The 20,135-nt window shown below is 38.3% G+C and overlaps 1 protein-coding gene across 1 annotated transcript; it reads right to left on the bottom strand.

Annotated features, from left to right (window-relative positions):
• Nucleotides 1-16,506: 16,506 nt before the first annotated feature.
• On the bottom strand, nucleotides 16,507-18,477 carry LOC148729639 (melanocortin receptor 4-like). Its single transcript, XM_088762398.1, has one exon. It carries the CDS (start codon nucleotides 17,850-17,852, stop codon nucleotides 16,962-16,964), a length of 891 nt encoding a protein of 296 aa, XP_088618524.1. The 5' UTR covers nucleotides 17,853-18,477; the 3' UTR covers nucleotides 16,507-16,961.
• Between the last annotated feature and the right edge of the window lie 1,658 nt (nucleotides 18,478-20,135).

The following is a 20,135-nucleotide window of genomic DNA, read 5'->3' as shown; positions in this document are numbered from 1 at the left end:
ATGCTCAAGTTCCATCGACAAAAACTTTAATTTGTTTACTTTGTTAAAAGCGACAAGACCTACGTTTTGACAATTACACGAAACAAACCCAATTTCGAAACCAAAAAAACTTTAACAGTAACTTTTCGCTGTTGAAGCGGACATTGAAAAACATCAATGTTCATCTTCTAGAGATCTAGTATAAAAATGGGAAAAAACCTCATTTACAATAATCTAACACAACAAAAAAGGGACGTAAGAAAATGCATTTCAATTAAGTACAGAAAATCAGCTGTCTCTAAAATTGACTGTTTCTACCGAGGTCCGGTGTTGAATTTTAATCCAAAACCTTTTGTTTTCAAAAAAAAAAATTCTTCTAGGGCAAAACAAATAAGAAGGGAAGGACTGAATGTGTCTACTTCCAACAGAATGAAAGTAAAATAAATGTAAAGTCTATTTTTCACAGCTTTAATTTCATCTAGAAAACTCTCCGTAACAGAGAGAGAAACAAGAACCTCGAAAACACGCAGACAGTTTATAAGCTCCTCTACTCTTCATTTCTATGAAAAACTTTGGACATAAAAAACAAAGCACAAATAAACATTTGGCAGAAAGCACGTTTAAAGTCTACAATAATATCATCTTAAGTTTTGACAGTTCAGTTCTGACGAATGATCACATTTCGCAGCATGCAAATGATGGATTGCCAAATGTGTCTCATTTTTCAGCAGTACATTTCAGTACAGTTCACCGCCATTTCATTGTTTTGTGAAACTTGATGGACCTGAAGGCCTTGAATTAAGCTTGGGTGGCGCCGCACAGCGAAATAAATCCTATGATAAAAAATTCTAGTGCAATTAAAACAACAGCCGAAATCGAAATACTGTTATAACCACAGCAACAATACGCTTGGGAGTCACAAGTTCCTGATATCTGAGATGAAGATGAACGGCACAAATGCTAATGCTTTCTGGTAAGTTCCTGTCAATAAACAAGAATTAATAAATGGAAACCGTCACCATCTGTCAAGTTTTACAGTGAAACAGTATATTTGAAAGCACGAACGATCATCGTCAAAAGTTCTTCATGTCCGTGTTTTCCGTTCTCCTTTCTCGGCTATCAACCATAGAAAGGGATGTGCACGATAAGAGGACGTTTCAAAGGGAATTAGCTAAGTACTTTAAATAACATAAGTGTGAAAATTTTCCATTTAACTTAATGGAACTTAAAGACAGCCTACACTAAGTATAATGTAATGTTCACTGAAATCCATCTGCTAATAGACATATAACTAAGTAGATAAGTCTTTGACCACTATCGTTTGTTGAAAGCAAGAAATATGTATGCGATCCTCGGGTTGGTGGATGTAACATGGACAACGAAACAAGATTAAGGTTTTTGTAGTTAAAATCGACGTTTCTGCGCAATTGCGCGTAATTTTCGCGTAACGAGGACGACTGGCCGATGACATAAGTTAAAGACAAAACAAGCGCAGTTCACTGAAAAAACACCACGCTCTTCGCAGTATGCAAATGATACTTTGTCCATTGTGTCTCATACCCCAGCTGTAAACAGAATGGTTTAATGATGAATTTAGATACACCAGGGTTTTTAGTGTACTGACGAAAATTCCAAAACGTAGTATTTGCTTCATGGATAAAAGATCTTACAACAAACGCACAGTGCCAAGGTAAATAACAAAATAAAAACACGAGGTACATGTAGAATGTACATAGGGCTGATTTCTTTATCTTCACAAAGTTAACTACCATTTCACCATAATGAGAGACCTGATGGACTTGAAGGGCTTAAATACGGTTCGCGTGGCGCCGTACAGCGAAACAAATTCTACAATAAAAAAACTGCAGTGTAAATAAAAATACAGCCACATGTAACAGCTATTATAATAATTCCAGCAATTTTGATCGGGATGAACCCCGTTAATAAAAGCAACGTATGTAAGCATCTATTCTATTGAAACCGCAGCAACAATATGCTTGTGAGTCACAAGTTCCCGATGTCTGAGATGAAGATGAACGGCTGAAAATCTGTCTGCACTCAGAGCTGTAATATGGGCTGCCGTCACCACCAAAAATACAAGGATGTCAAATAGATCAGTAATAAAGGAATTGCATGGCCAAATTATAGACAGTCTAGGTTTCCTTCATGAAAAAGAACACTCTAAACATAAATAGTTTAGCCAAATGATAAACGGTCTAGTTGCCCGTGTCGACTTGGAACATGAAATTGTGAAATGGACCAGCTAAATTGCGTATAGTCTAGCACTCATTTGTAATACAGTACACAAACGGTGTAGCGGTGCGTCAAATGACTCAGGGTAATATCGAGTAGCACAGCGTACGCACAAACGGTGTAGCGTTGCGTGAAACTGATGGCTTAGCGTAATGTCGAATGGTACAGCGTACATACAGTGTAGCTTTGCGTGAAAAGGCTCAGCGTAATGTCGAATGGTACAGCGTACACACAAATGGCGTAGCGTTGCGTGAAATGACTCAGCGTTATGTCGAATGGTATACATACATAAAAACAGTGTAGCGTTGCGTGAAATGGCTCAGCGTAATGTCAAATGGTACAGCGTACATACAAATGGTGTAGCGTTGCGTGAAATGGCTCAGCGTAATGTAGAATGGTACAGCGTACATACAAACAGTGTAGCGTTGCGTGAAATGGCTTAGCTTAATGTCGAATGGTACAGCGTACACACAAATGGCGTAGCGTTGCCTCGAATAGCTTTGCAGAACATCAGACACTCTAGCTGAACATTGAATTGCTTAGCATTACATGAAATATTCCGATGTTGTGGCCATTCGTCGAGCTTGCTTGTGGGCGTGACGTGAAGGCTATCTCGCCGAAACCACCAAAAATACAAACTGCAAATGGAACAGCGATCTGCTCGGGGGCATGGCGTCATCGAATGTGAAGGTGTAGTTGCTATGTTGAAGAGTTTTCACTTCGCCTTGCCGTAAAGCAGAGGCAATTTGGTAACTTTCTCCTCTTTTCTTTTCCCTGCTGATATTGCTTTTATTCGTTGTCGTTCCAAAGAGTGTGTCGGGAAATTCTGATATTTGAAAAAATTTGTCCCGTAGCGTACATTTACGCAACACGACTTGCATATCAGTTTTTACCTACTCCAACTTTAGATGCCGATATCTACGCAACCAATCAGAACATCGAAAAAGCCTGACACTCTTTTGTTGATTGATGCCTTGTGAATGAGACTGTGCAGCCATTTTGCTCGTGCTGCAGCATCCGATATCCGATTACGTCACGCCACAAGCAAGATCGACGGTTGGCCACAACATCGGAATATTTCATGTAATGTTAAGCAATTCAATGTTCAGCTAGAGTGTCTGATGTTCTGCAAAGCTATTCGACGTAACGCTACACCATTTGTGTGTACCCTGTACCATTCGACATTACGCTGAGCCATTTCATGCAACGCTACACTGTTTGTATGTGCGCTGTACCGTTCTACATTACGCTGAGCCATTTCACGCAACGCTACACCATTTGTATGTACGCTGTACCATTTGACATTACGCTGAGCCATTTCACGCAACGCTACGCTGTTTGTATGTACGCTGTACCATTCTAAATAACGCTGAGCCATTTCACGCAACGCTACACCATTTGTGTGTACGCTGTACCATTCCACTTTACGCTGGGCCTTTTCACGCAAAGCTACACTGTTTGTATGTACGCTATACCATTCGACATAACGCTGAGTCATTTCACGCAACGCTACACCATTTGTGTGTACGCTGTACCATTCCACATTACGCCGGGCCTTTTCACGCAAAGCTACACTATTTATATGTACCCTGTACCATTCGACATTACGCTGAGCCATTTCACGCAACGCTACACCGTTTGTGCGTACGCTGTGCTACTCGATATTACCCTGAGTCATTTGACGCAACGCTACACCGCTTGTGTACTGTATTGCAAATGAGTGCTAGGCTATTCGCAATTTAGCTGGTCCATTTCACAATTTCATGTTCCAACCTGACATGGCCAACTAGACCGTTTATTATTTGGCTAACCTGTCTATAATTTGGCCATGCCATTCCTTTATTAGCTATGCCATCCTGCAGCTGATTCTTAATCATCTTTCTATTTACTGATCTATTTGACATCCTTGTATTTTTGGTGGTGACGGCCGCCCATACTGCAACACCCAAAAATGATGAACAAGAGGAAAAAAATTGAAAAAGAAATCGGTGATCTTTGAAAGTGCCTTTGGTGCTCCAAAGGAAAATTGTGGTCCTGGGTCGCAAGAGACCATCAATACGATATACAGAGGCTGCACCGGTCCAACAGCAAAATCAGACCCAGCCAGACTCAGCAGCAATGTTTTCAACGTCTTAGGTAATTCAGACGTTTTCCTCATCGCATAGATTGTTAAAATGTTTAACATGATAGCTTTGTAAGATGTGAATGAGTTCAAAACAGAATTCACGATACAGGGCGAATAGAACGCGTTTTCACCTTCTTCCATTTTCAGAGTCCAGTCTCTGGCTTGTTACGAGTCACAGAGATAAAGAACTCTTACAATTTTTGCTAAACCCTTTTATTAGAATGCTTTATGACAGGCTCCCGCCCATACAGAAGAATTATCAAGTGGAAACCATTGCCATCTGCCACGTTTTGTAGTAAAAGAGGATATTCAAATGCACGAACGTTCATCCTCTATGGTTGTTCACCTCTGTTTCATTTCAGTTCTTCTTTCGCGGCTCTCAGCCTTAGAAAGGGATTGCAACAATGTTTTTTTTTTTTTTTTTTACAATAAGAAGACGTTTCAACGATGTACCATTAACAGCAAAAGTGTATTTTTTTTACTTGTACTACGGGAGCTTAGGACTGGAGGGGCAACATACACGACGTACGATATTAATGTCAATTACATCTATCTCTACACGAAAATTACCGGACATTTTTATTTAAAGTTCGATTTGGACCGAATCTAATTGTCTGCCAAAGACCACATGAGTGAGTAGGATATTCGACCTCTATTTCTTACTGCAAAATGTAGAAATGACCACTTTCGTCAATAAACCGTTAAAATGTTCATCATAATGGCTGTGAAAGAATCGAACAAGTTCAATGCAGCATTAACGTTACAGGATGAGTAGAGCGGGTTTTCAGTGTTTCCGATTTTCAAAGAGCTTAGCTTATTTATTACTCGTAAAGATGACTTTGTACCCTAGAGAACTAGAACTCTTGCGTCTTAAGTTAAACCTGTTTATCAAATTGCGTTCGACAGGTTCCTGTCAATAAAACCAGCGAGAAGAAACCGTTGCCATCTGCCATCTCGAGTAAGATGTTACACTTCTTCAAATGTTTTATCTCTTTTCGCGAGCGATGAATAAATATGCGTAGATTTATGTCATCTTCCGGTTTCCCCCCTTACTTGAAACGTAACAAAATTTTCATTAAGACTTCGACTTCGACTCAAAATAACCTTACTCTGGCAAACTCATCAGAGCTTCGTCCTTTAACCCGAAGATTGCATACATATATTTTGCTTTTCAAGAGACAATAGCGGTCAAAGACTTGTATACTTGTATGCCAATTACCAGTTCAATGAGAAGGATATTCGAGCTCGATTTCTGAGTAGAAATTTGTTAACGTTTGATTTCATCAGTGGACCGAGTTACCTTTACAACACTGCCTCGTTTTCTATGGATATATAAAAAACCCTGCTTTACACTAATTTAACCCAAACTGAGGAGAAAGCACTTAAACAAATGCATTTTAATAAAGCTCGGAAGATCAGCTGTCTCTAAAAGTGACTACGAAGACCAAATGCGTTTTGCAGAGTTTCCCGGGTCTGGACTAAAACATAACTTTTACTAAATGTGAAAAACTCGATGTAACTCAAGAACCTCGAAAAACCCAGGCAGTCTATACCTTCCTCATCTTTTTATCGATATAAAAAACTTCGTATGTAAACAAACAATAAACAAAGATTTTGCAGAAAACGTTTAAAGTTGACAATACCCTTAGCTAGAGCTCTAGCAGTTCAGTTTTGACGAGTAAAAACATTTCTTAATATGCAAAGGATAGACTTTCGAATGTGTCTCATGTTCCAGCAGTAAATTAGAGGGTTCAACGATGAATTAAGATGCGCCAGGGTTGTGGTGCACATAAAAAAAATTTCAAACATACTATTTGGTCCATTAATGAAAAAAAAACCTAAAATAAACGCACAATATTGAGGCAAATAACAAAACAAAAACACGTAGAATGTACACAAACCCGATTTCCTTGTCTTCGCAAAGTTCACCGCCATTTCATTGTTTTGCAAAGTTTGAAGGGCTTGAATATGGTTTGTGTGGCGCCGCACAACGAAATGAATTTTACAACAAAAAATTGTAGTGCAAATAAAACAACAAACACCAGTAACAGCCTCTATAACTGTTTTGACAATTTCGAGCGGGAGGAAATCCATTAATGGTAGCAAAGCACTAAGAATCCATAATGTTATAACAACAGCAACAACACGCTGGTAAGTCACTAGTTCCCGATATCTAAGATGAAGGTGAACGGCTAAAAATCTGTCGGCCATCAGAGCCGAAACACCCAGAAACGAAGCAAACAAAAAGGAACGATACAAAAACTGGAAGATTTTTGAAAGTGCATTCTGCGTGTCTACGAGAGGTGCTTTCTCAGGGGTACACGAGACCATCGTAACAACATGGAGAGGCTGCACCAATCCAAGACCAAGATCAGACACAGCAAGACTCAGCAGCAATGTTTTCAAAGTCTTTGGCAATTCGGACGTTTTTCTCATTGCGTGGATTGTTAAAATGTTTATCATGATGGTTGTGTAAGATATGAACGAGTTCAACGCAGAGTTAACCATACAGGACCAATAAAGCAGGTTGCCAGTGTTTTCCATTTTACTAGTTTCTAACTCGTTCAGGTGAGTTCGAACGATCACGGAGATATAGAACTCATTAAAATGCTCTCTGGAAACTTCCTATCAATAAATAATTATCAATTAGTGCAAACCGTTGACATTTGTCACGTTTTGCAGTAGAAGAGGAAATTCTAGAGCACGAAAGATCATCGTCAAACGTTGTTTATGTGCGATTTTTCTGTTCTGTTAACTTTAAAAAGGAATTTTAATATGAATTTGCATAATAAGAAGAAAAGTACCATACATGGGACAGGGGTAAAATTTACCCACTTGCACTACTGAAACTTGGGACAAAAGGGGCAGCATACACAAAATAACTTTTGTACTCTGTTCTGTAATGTAAAAACGTTTCTTATATCGATGGAAAGTTTAGAAAGCTATAAACTGTTTGCGTTTTTAGAGGTTCTTGTTTTTTCTTTCTGTGCTACAGTGAGTTTGTTAGATTTAATAAAAGGTATTTAAAGTTACATTTATGTTACTTTTATTCTGATGGCAAGTGACTTGGAGTTGTCTTCCTATTAATGTACCGATCAAAACCGTATATCCCTTGCACGCTTTACGGTCCTATGTTTTATTCTCGACCCAGAGGATTCGCTTAAATGCATTCGGGCTGTCTCCGTTTGCTTCGCTCGGAAACTCGACTTTAAAGATTGTTTTGCCCCAAAAAGAAAATTTCTTTGTCTCCCAACACAAAGAGTTGAATTAAAATTCAAGACTGGACCTCAATAAAAACAGTCAATTTTAGAGACAGCTGTTCTTCTGTTCTTAACGAAAGTCCTCTTCTCTTTAGGGTTACATCAATGTCAATAAGTTTCTTTTTTCCATACTCATACAAAACGAGGTTGTGTAGTAAAAGCAAATAGGTAAACTCACGAAAACAAACGTTTCTACAATTTCCACTAAGCATTTAAAAAAAAAATGGCGGTCAAAACTTTTAGAGCTGTATGTTTAAATCACCAGATCCGTAAGAGGAATATTCGAGCTCCATCTCTGAGTGGGAAATGTGGAAAGGGTCGCTTTTGTCAGTGAACCGATTCATTGAATGTATTTAATGAGTAAACCATCTTGTCAGCAGGGCAAGTAGTAATCTCTCTCGGGCGTCATTGTTGCCTGACCGCTTTTCATTCAAATCAGACTAAAAACACATGCTTAAACAGTTGTCAGCTGTCCTACTTGTTTCCACATGAATTTTGACTGTTGTGTTTCTGTCAAGCGGGTTTATGGCCGTGAATCGAATCTACCCGCTTTTACGCATATCAAATACAACACACTTGGTATTGAAAGGTTCGCTCCAAGAAAAATGTAAAAAATGGCTTACGTCTTCCGGAGATGAAGGCTTCCTACATCTCCTATCTCCGCACAGGAAAGCTGCTAACGACAAAGGCGGAATACATGGAACGCTCTTTCCCCCGAGCTTCTTCATAAATGTTTACGATACGGTTACAGACAAGTTTTATAAGTGCTTTTATTATTCTGAGTATCAATCATACTCAACATCCCGCGAAGACCTTTAATTCTTTTAGAGATAACGGTGTAGTAGCCATGTCAGTAACAAACATTGTAATACGTATATGTAATACGTATATAATACGTATATTCAAAATATATGAACTTCATATATTCATTGTAACCAAACATTGTAATAGTTCATCTTCTTTCACTAGTTCAGTTTTAATAAAAATCATTCTAAGCTCTCAGTCAGCGTCTTCCTGGGAAACCTTTAGCGGATCATTGATCTTTCTACTCCGAAAAGTATATCTGGCCTCTTACAAAAAATCAAACAAAATTTACATATCCTTATGGCTTCCATCTGTCTCAGTTTACCTCCATAAAAGGAAAACAAAAAAATTGAAAAACACGGTAACTTCGTACATTTTATCCACTATCTCTTCTTCGTGGCTTTGGCCTCAGACCAAACGAAAATATAGATACACAATTAGTCTTCAAGCGAGCGAGAAAAACTTCCTCAAGCAGCTTTTGTTCGTAGTGGAAAAAGATTATCTCGATTTCTCTTTCCAGAATATAAAAAAAAAAACCAGCACATTGAATAAAAAACAAATATTCGTTCCATTTTGCATAAAGTTAACTTATTTAACCTCAAAACCCCAGCTAGAATATAGTTTCACATTAACATTGACACAAAAACCCTGGTGAAGGAAAAAGTTCAAAGTTCCTTCAACTTCTCAATTATTAAAACTTTTGCTTCTAATAACAAAAATGGAGAAGTAAAAATGTTTCAGAATGCTCTTTCATGGTTTACAGCCATCTTGCCTACAGCTTTATCCGTTCAGTTTTGACGAATAAACAAATTTCGCAGAATGGAAAGTATAGATTGTCGAATGTCCCTCATCACCAAGCAGTAAACAACAGGGTTTAATGATGAATTAACAAACACCAGTGTGAGAGTATACCGAAGAAAATTATCATACGTAATATTTGGTTTACGGATAAATATATCTGCAACAAGTCCACTCCAATAAGGCAAGTAACACAACAAAAACACAACATACACATAGCAGGTGCACAAACCCGACCTCTTTATCTTTGCAACGTTCACCGCCATTTCCCCATCGTGGACCTGAAGGGCTTGAATTTGGTTTGTGTGTCGCCGCACAGTAGAATAAATTTTACGATAAAAAATTGAAGTACAAATAAAACAAAAACCAAAAAATACAGCCACGATCTTTTTGCCAATTAACGGCCAGAGAGAAGTGATTAATGAAAGCAATGCACTAACCGCCCATACTATTGTCGCCAAAGCAACAACGCGTTTGTGTGTCACAAGTTCCTGATATCTGAGGTGAAGATGAATGGCCACAAATCTCTCGGCACCCAGGGCCATAATACTCAAAAATGATGCATACCAAAAGGCACAAGACAAAAAGGAAACGACAATCTTGAGAGCAGTTGGTTCTTCAGTGCGGCAAATAACCAGGAGGTGTACGACATTAATAGGTTGCGCGCATAGGCCAACGCACAGATCAGAAACAGCAAGATTCAGCAGCAATGTTTTCAAAATCTTTTGCAATGCCCACGACTTCCTCATCGCATGGATTGCCAAAATGTTCAACATAATGGCTGTGTAGGAAAAGAACAAGTTAAGAACAGCATTAGAGATACAAGACGAATGGGTCGAGAGTTGAACCTTAACCATGATCTCACTGGACTAATCCCTGACTCGTTAAGATGAGCTTGTATGCCGGATTGGGTTGGCGGAATATCCTTAAAGTACATATCACCCGAGATTTTTTTCTCTTGTTTCTTGAAGTTGGATATTTATAGAAAACGTTTCGAAGCTTTAAAATGTAAAAAGCATTTTTTTGCTATCGAAATACGCGCAATTTTCCTACAAATTTGTCCCGGAAACTGGGACCTAGTTTATCGCCGTCGAAGTTGTTCGTGACGTCACATTGTGTACCTTTGCCGCGCAGGTCTGTTGTCGCCAACAGGCAGTACTTCGTAGTAGATAGATAGTGCATTGAAAGGCAAAGATGTCCAGTGATTCCAATGATTCCTTTGAGTCCGACTCTTCTGAAAGTTCCATTGACTTCGAAAAATCTGGAGATGAAGTAGAAGTAGTTACAGGAGAGCACGCACCATACCGAGACGATCCGCTCGCAAGCGATGGCGAACAAGACGAAGAAGGCGAAGATGCTGACCTTGATGGACTGACGCCTTCAGTTTCGGAGGCCAGATTTGAACGTCGCGTTGCAGTCAGCGAATGGTTAGTGAATCATGTTTATCATGGCTTTTTGTGAATATTATAAAACAGCGAAACTGTAGTGTAATCATAGCTCTACCTTACCTTAGGTCCAAATGTAAACAGTGCCGTGAGGAAACCTTGGCAGACGCACTAGAATTCCGTTGTTGCCGCGAGGTCACAAATGCCAGAAGACAGTTAGTTTTCGATGGTTCCATCGAAATCATAAGCTGCATCACGCAACACGAAGATTACAGTGCTCTGACAAACAGGACCTTGCTCTTACAAGCTGCTCTTTTAATTCGCGATCAGAATGGGAGGCCATACAGGCGACGAACTGGAGTGCATGAAAATGAGTCAGTAACGTTTTGTAGGCGAGAATGTCATATTTGATGTTGCACTGAGGTACTCAATGTGACGTCACGTTACGATATCACGTGCGACTTTGGCCGCGCGATGACCGGGACAAATTTGAAGGCAAATTGCGCCTATTTTGAAAGCAAAAAAAAACAAAAATTGCTTTTTAGACTTTACCAGCACTTTTAAGGCTTTGAAACGTTTTCTATAGATATCCAACTACAAGAAACAAGAGAAAAAAATTTCGCGTCATATGCACTTCAAACACTGAATGACGGAATATCCTAAAACGCGGAATGCTGTATGAAACAAAGGTCTCACAAAAATGGAATAAAAGTAACAAAGAAGGCTAGAGGTAAAACAGCCTAAATTACATGCAAGAAAAAAAATACCGTAAAACTTCAAAAGTTCGAGAGCTAAGATGATTAAATTACAAATATCAAAACTTATATATGTCCTATAACAAAAGACGCAATGAACGCCATAGCGGCCATAGCTAACAAACCAATAGGAAATATTCACATTCTCTGTCACTGCTATTTACAGTTTAGTTTTGCCGAATGTAAATACATTTCTTGAGCTAGCCCCTATGAAATATCTTTATTATTACTGTTGTTGTTGTTATTATTATTACTATTATTATTATTATTATTATTATTATTATTATCATTATTATTATTATTATTATTATTATTATTGTTATTATTATTATTATTATGGCAGTAAAAACTTCTGGATGCCCAGATATCCTAAACAATGATTGGGCGGCAAGCCGTAACCAATCAATGCAACGACCAGAGTCCTTACAATTAAAATTCCTTTTGCAATTCTTAATTATGAAACCCTAGTAATAAAAGTCTTAAACTTAATTGCTATGTAATAAAAACCTCAGTCAAAACACTAAAGGTTCCATGCGTCACTATCGAAACGCTTAAATGTAATAAAACATCTAATATCATTATTATTAGTAGTAGTAGTAGCAGTAGTCGTAGCGGTAGTGGTAGTGGTTGTGGTAGTGGTAGTAGTAGTGTTATAGTTAACATGATTATTTGTTACCATTTAATTATTGGTTGAATGTCAATGAGTCACTATATTCTTGAACCACCTTTCTCTTGTGGAACAGGGTACTCATAAATATGTGGGATGCGTCAGGTTTTCTGTCTTGCATGTGAGAGAAATATTCTGCAACACTACCTTCTAGCGTCATTATACAACCTCTAGCTGTTTTAAATATTTAATTTTAATTTAATTTAATTTAATTTATTCCATTTCACTGCAATTACATGGGAAAATCCCATAAAAATGGTGCAATATCAGAAACCACGTGCAGTCTTGGACTGTTTATTTTTTCATTTCGTTGTTTCAAAGCTCACACTTCAAAACGGAGTTGTAACATCACGAATGTGCAGAAGAAAAAGGCTAGGATTAGCAATGTACGAAAAACAGCATAGCTCTAAAACTTTCTTAACTTGCAACATTGCATCTTAAGATAGGAGAAGCAGCTTTCAAAGGTGTAATTTAATATTCGCTGACACTCTTTTCCGCATCACATAGTTTGCTCTTGTGCGGAAATTTTACCTTGTTTAAATCGCCCATTTCCGAATTATCTTAAGCCTCTTTTACAAAGCGAGTCCTGCTACTCATCCTTACGTATGATGATAAGTTCTCATCCACATGCAAATTAAGCTCATTTTCACAAGAATGGTCAAGCATCAGGCCTCGTTTTGAAAAAGAGGCCAACGGTAATTCAGGAGTGGCCTCCAACCTTTACCTAGTTCTTTCCAGGACTAATGAGTTAATTTCTACAGAATGGTACCATCTGTCGGTTTACCTAAATCGAATATTCCACGTGCCTTAAATTATCTCGTCACCATTAACCTGAATGACCGTCTTGATCGAGTTTATTTCTCGTTTCATAATTCAACAGAATAATCGCATACTTACTGAGTGTATTTTCAAACTTCTTGAGAGTATCAGGCATTTCTTCAGAAATGATTAACGATTCCAAGTTTACCAGGCTTCGTTTTCCATAAAAATGAAAATAAAACACCTTCCTTCTGGAAAAAACATTTAAATGAAGCTCAGAAAGTAACCTATTTCGAAAATTGACTACAACCGCGGCATTTATGATTAAAAACGAATGCAAGTTCCAATGTTGACTTCCACTCATTAATTTTTTTTACCACGAAATAAATTCTGCAATACGCCACAGTCAGAGAAACAAAGCAAAAACCCAAAATGAAACCGACCACGATTACTATGTGCACCCAAATGATCCTCATCACTGAAAGCAATGCACTGAACACCCATATCAGCAAGACACCTGCAACGATTCGTTTGTGAGTTACAAGTTCCTGATATCTCAGATGAAGATGGACGACTAGGAACCTGTCTACACCTACAGCAGTTACACTGAACAAAGAAGCATACAAAATCAATCTAACTATAAAATCCATAGATTTCCGCACACTGAACGTAAGATCGTTTTGCAGCAAAAGCGCAAGTAGCTCTTCAACGTAAAACGGCTGCACCAACAAGCCAACACCAAGATCAGAAACAGTAAGACTTAACAGTAATGTTTTCAAAGTCTCTGGTAAGGACGAAGTTTTCCTCATCGCATGGATTGTTAAAATGTTCAACGTTACAGCTGCGAAAGAGGAGACAACGTTCAATACAGCGTTAACGATGAGAGACGAATAAAAGTGTTCTTTTGTATCTACCATTGTAGAACTGTGACTTAAGTTGAGGTCGGGCGTTCTGCTGATAAAACCAGTGAGACTGTGCGCTTCATAGACTCCGATCTTCAAGGAGACTCTAACTCTTGAATTGCATGAACCACTTTATAAAGTCTATTTTATCAGCGAAAGTAAACAAACTGCGAGTAACTGTCATGGACTAATGAATGCAATGTAAAAAAGATCAAAACGTAATCTCATCTTTATTACTTATTGAATTTCGCTTTTGACGAAGTTAACAATTGTTTAAGTTGGTAAGAACAAATGAATAAATACATAAATAAAAAAATAAATAAATACGTCGAGATAGCAATATTTTTTTGTCCAAATTCAGACCTGGGATATTACGAGCTTTCATTTAGTTTGCTGGTCGGCAACTAGAAGAAAATACTCAGCCCTTACTCTTAAATTTAGAAAAAAAATGGCTTCATCTCCTTATTCCGTGTCAATATTTGGTTGGTCAACGGTTTTACGTTTCCATTTCCGTTTGATGACACTGGTGTTACCCGCAAGCGCTGTCCTCCCTAAAACGTTCGTTAGCGATCCAATAAAAAAGACAATGAACGTCGTCAACAGGCAAAGATCATCGCTACTTTGCAAATATTTCCTTTGAGTAACGAAAAGCCGGAAAATGCACTCCCGCCTCCATGTTTCCACACAAAAATACACAAAAAGATGAGATCCTAACGTTAAAATTTTCGTTATTGGGTGAAAGTGATAAAACAGATTCTCATTTCTTTTATGAAAATATTAACAGGAACTCATTGGAAATAAAGTCTTAATTAATCTTGACATAAGAGGTCGGAAAACGCATCATTCGTAATCAATGACAACAACAAAATGTGCCATCGCCGTCATTTCAACAATTTAAAATTAAAACCTGTGTTAGTCCTCCCTTTTGTACATAAGCATTAAAAAAAAATGGTACTAGGAACACCATGCGTCCCTGGATTAAAAAAAAAAACGCAGCCAATAAAAAAAAAATTCGTATTATATTCCATCATGAAATTGTGTTAATCATCTCAAAATTCTAGTTTTTCAGAAGAAATGGAAAAACACCACGTACTTTGATTATTCAATATCTCCGTGTTGTACAAAATGTCAGTTGAAACTCAAGTAACGATGATAAACTGTAGAGCGAAACGACACGCCACGATTATTAAATGTTCATTGTTGATAAAGGTAAATAAACTGCGACCAAAAAAATGGAACATCTCGCGTTAACAGTTCGTCAGAGCATACAACTTGAGGGCTGACGTAACATCTAACTTTAGCTACTGACCAGCGCACCAACACAAGCGCTACAATCTGATTGGCTCCATCACTGCAAATCTAATTAAACAATAGAGTGCACTATGGGCTGCTAGTATCTCTCCACGGATGAACACTATCGCGTCACGTGATCAATTTAAACCAATAAGAATCGGAGAAAATTTAGTGGCGAAACCACTGAAACGAAACGACCGAAAAAGCGAAACGATTCGGAAAAAAAAAAAAAAAAAACAGAAACAAACATGACCGAAACATTGGTGCGGAAGAGAACAAAAGAGATCACCGTTAGGTGAAACAGGTTTTTATTTTGAGCTCTTAAAATTTCTCAAAACCAGAATATTCTTAGGAGGATAATGACTTTTGATGTCGATAAAAGGATACTTCGGCATTCAATCACTTCCGTGAGGAGATCCTCTACTGAGAAAGCCCTGAAACTATAGCCCTCTTAAAAAACCTCGCTTCAAGAGACAGCTTTAAACATCAAAAGGCATTTAAATACAACACAAAACAAATTTACATATCTGATTATCAGATACAATGAATATATGAAGTTTATATATTTTGAACTGCGGTATTAGATATGTATGATGCACGATCCTCGCAGTAGATAGCGCTATTTATGCAATAGCGAAAATCAGACCTGAAAAAAGTCAGGCCTGTACGGGATTCGAACCACTGACCTCTGCGATACTGGTGCAGCGCTCTACCAATTGAGCTAACAAGCCAACTGGGAGCAGGCCGTTAAGTTGATTCGTAATAAACCTGTGAAAGTGATAAATCAGATACAATGAATATATGAAGTTCATATATTTTGAACTGCGGTATTAAATACGTATGATGCACCAGTATCGCAGAGGTCAGTGGTTCGAATCCCGTACAGGCCTGATTTTTTTCAGGTCTGATTTTCGCTATTGCATAAATAGCGCTATCTACTGCGAGGATCGTGCATCATACGTATCTAATACCGCAGTTCAAAATATATGAACTTCATATATTCATTGTATCTGATTTATCACTTTCAAGGGTTTATTACGAATCAACTTAACGGCCTGCTCCCAGTTGGCTTGTTAGCTCAATTGGTAGAGCGCTGCACCAGTATCGCAGAGGTCAGTGGTTCGAATCCCTTACAGGCCTGATTTTTTTCAGGTCTGATCTTCGCTATTGCATAAATAGCGCTATCTACTGCGAGGATCGTGCATCATACGTATATCTGATTATGAAGGGAGTTGTTTTTGGCCGTTTGAGGAGAGGCTTAAAGTTCTAAATGTGAGAGAACATCTAAAGTAAAATGTACCTTTTCCTCGACATTCCATCTTTCCTTCACTCGGCGTGGGCTTATTTTGGACGTTTCACTCGTTGCGAAATTTCTCTTGGTTATTGCTTTTGTTTTTGTTGTTTTGACGGTAGCGCTTGTCTCAGTGGTTTCAATCTAATGTTTAGGTTTAAAGTCCATTCGATTCAGTTTTGTTGATTATCATAAGAAGTTTTTACTTTTGTATTCAAGCGTGCCAAAGACATCATTACGGTAATTTATGTTTTTAATAAACAAAGCTGGTAGATCTGAGTATATAGCATTCATAGTCTGTTTATGAGCCACGTGGCCCATCAGGCCGACGCTTAACTCCGGTTCCTGTAACATAAGCGACTAGGAGTCTCTAATGTAGTATTCGTACTTCTGTTTTAAAACCAATACATGTAACAAGAAAATTACCCTTTGCTTCCGACGAAAAAGAGGTAGAAAAACATTACATCTGCATGTTATAACTTCAATTAACTTAAGCTGTCTAAGCTGACAAATTGAATACAAATATAGGTCTACATTTACATATGACCTGTAAGCAAACTACAATGACTTACAGTTTCTCTACTGTGCAAAACACATTCGTTTACTTTCGTTGCGAACTATTCATAATACTTAAAGATTGCCTCCGAAGTGCTCGGTTGTTATATAGCTACCTTAAAAGTTTCTTCAGTTTTAACGAAGAAATATATTTCGAAGAATGCAAATGATAGATTGCCGAATGTGTCTCATTTTCCAGCCGTATACCAAAGGGTTTAGTGACGAGTTGAAAAACAAAAGCGTTAACGTATAAATAACACTTGTATGAAATCTGGTGGTTTCTTTAATGGAAGAAAAACCCCAAATATAAACACAGTACCAGGGTAAATAACACAACAAAAACACGAGGTATATGTAGAAGGTACTGATAGCCGACCTCCTCAACTTGGCGGCGTTCATTGTCGTTCCACCCCCGTGTGTTAGTTGCAATACTTGGATTACCTTTCTGTGGCGCCTCACCGCTAAATATATTTTAAAATAAATGATTGTTGTACAAATAATACAACAGCCAAAAGTAACAGTGAGTACGATTCTTCCAGCGTATTTGAGCCAGAAATAATCCAGCACTAACAGCAATGAAAACAAGAAACTAAACGTCCATATCATCAACACCGCAGCAACAACACGCTTGTGAGTCACAAGTTCTTGATATCTGAGATGAAGGTGAATGGCCAGAAATCTGTCTGTGCTCATAGCAGTAACACCGAAAAGTGACGCACACAAGAATAAACTCGAAAAAAATTCAGTGATGTAGGTAAATATATTTAGCTCGTGGTAGATATAGTTTCCACTAGTAGCGCAAGTAATCAGCCTTGCAACATAAACAGGTTTCACCAGCAAACCAACACCAAGATCAGAAACAGCGAGACTCAGTAGGAATGTTTTCAAAGTCTTTGGCAATCCTGACGTTTTCCTCATCGCATGGATCGTCAAAATGTTCATCATAATGGATGTGTAGCAAAAGAAGGAGTTCAACACGGAATTAGTGACACAAGACGAGTAATACGGGCTTTCGCTATTCCCCATTCTATATCTGGTAGTCAGGAGGCTGGTTTGTCAGCAAGTTCACGAAGTACGCTCAGAAGAAATGGATTTCATGAGACAAACATGCTTCATCGTGAATTAATGGAGAGTTACTTCGAAAAGCCTCATGATAAACTCTGGCAAAAGCCAGGATTAATAAATAATTGGAAACCAGAGACTTATAAATAAGTTGATGCATTTGACAGCTTTGTCCGGTGCCAACGAGGAAATCGAAAGACACGAGTGCCCATGCTGAAGTGCTTTTTTTTATCTCTGTTCTTCCGACGTTATTCACTGTACTGATAAATAGCTACTTTCGTGTTATGTACTTGTGGCCCATATGGTCGATGTTTAAGCCGTTCAAAAGTTCTTCATGTCCGTGTTTTCCGTTCTCCTTTCTCGGCTATCAACCATAGAAAGGGATGTGCACGATAAGAGGACGTTTCAAAGGGAATTAGCTAAGTACTATAAATAGCATAAGTGTGAAAATTTTCCATTTAACTTAAAGACAGCCTACACTAAGTATGATGTAATGTTCACTGACATCTATCTGCTAATAGACATATAGCTAAGTAGATAAGTCTTTGACCACTATCGTTTGTTGAAAGCAAGAAATATGTATGCGATCCTCGGGTTGATGGATGAAACATGGACAACGAAACAAGATTAAGGTTTTTGTAGTTAAAATCGACGTTTCTGCGCAATTGCGCGTAATTTTCGCGTAACGAGGACGACTGGCCGATGACATAAGTTAAAGACAAAACAAGAGCAGTTCACTGAAAAAACACCACGCTCTTCGCAGTATGCAAATGATACTTTGTCCATTCTGTCTCATACCCCAGCTGTAAACAGAACGGTTTAATGATGAATTTAGATACACCAGGGTTTTGGTGTACTGATGAAAATTCCAAAACGTAGTATTTGCTTCATGCATAAAAGATCTTACAACAAACGCACAGTGCCAAGGTAAATAACAAAATAAAAACACGAGGTACATGTAGAATGTACATAGGGCTGATTTCTTTATCTTCACAAAGTTCACTGCCATTTCACCCTAATGAGACACCTGATGGACTTGAAGGGCTTAAATACGGTTCGTGTGGCGCCGTACAGCGAAATAAATTCTACAATAAAAAAACTGCACTGTAAATAAAAATACAGCCAAATGTGAAAGCTATTATGATAATTCCAGCAATTTTGATCGGGATGAACCCCGTTAATGAAAGCAACGTATGTAAGCATCTACTCTGTTGAAACCGCAGCAACAATATGCTTGTGAGTCACAAGTTCCCGATATCTGAGATGAAGATGAACGGCTGAAAATCTGTCTGCACTCAGAGCTGTAATATGGGCTGCCGTCACCACAAAAAATACAAGGATGTCAAATAGATCAGTAATAAAGGAATCGCATGGCCAAATTATAGACAGTCTAGGTTTCCTTAACATTACATGAAATATTCCCATCGGAATATTTCATGTAATGTTAAGCAATTCAATGTTCAGCTATTCGACGTAACGCTACACCATTTGTGTGTACCCTGTACCATTCGACATTACCCTGAGCCATTTCATGCAACGCTACACTGTTTGTATGTGCGCTGTACCATTCTACATTACGCTGAGCCATTTCACGCAACGCTACACCATTTGTATGTACGCTGTACCATTTGACATTACGCTGAGCCATTTCACGCAACGCTACGCTGTTTGTATGTACCTATACCCTTAAAAAACAATCAGAAAAGACCAAGATGCGATCTGATCATAATCCATTCATTGTAAAGAACTTAGTTAAAGACATCATTGAAAGTAAAGAGAATCGTGATAAAGGCCGTTACTAATTCATCTTGGCCCCAAAATCACATTAAATCCTTTAGATGCCGGCAGCTGATTCAAGTTCTTCGTAATCGTTTCGGTCTCCACATGCAGGATATTTGGCAAATATAAAAAACGACGCAACGACTTCGTTTTGATGCTGCCGACAAACAAACTCGAGGTTCGGACAAAAAAAAAGTAAACAGTCGTCAGTTGGTTACGATCGCCCTTGAAAACTGACCGCTTCTAGGAACAGATCATTCTTGACGACAAATATGCGATAATACTTTTTGTATAAATGGAGGCTACTGTGTCAGTTATTCATTAAATGCTTTTTGCTAAGCGTGGGGAGAGGCATCTACGAAGAGCTTGCCGTCAAAACGTTGACTGCCTGGGTCACAATTATTCCGCCGAGTCAGTCGAACGTTCTTTCCGTCTTGAGTGGATCATCAAATGATAGGAGACTCGTCA

This window comes from Stylophora pistillata, chromosome 6 (assembly GCF_964205215.1).
Source record: "Stylophora pistillata chromosome 6, jaStyPist1.2, whole genome shotgun sequence".
Taxonomy (NCBI): Eukaryota; Metazoa; Cnidaria; class Anthozoa; order Scleractinia; family Pocilloporidae; genus Stylophora; species Stylophora pistillata.
This window is presented reverse-complemented; position numbering and strand designations above follow the sequence as displayed.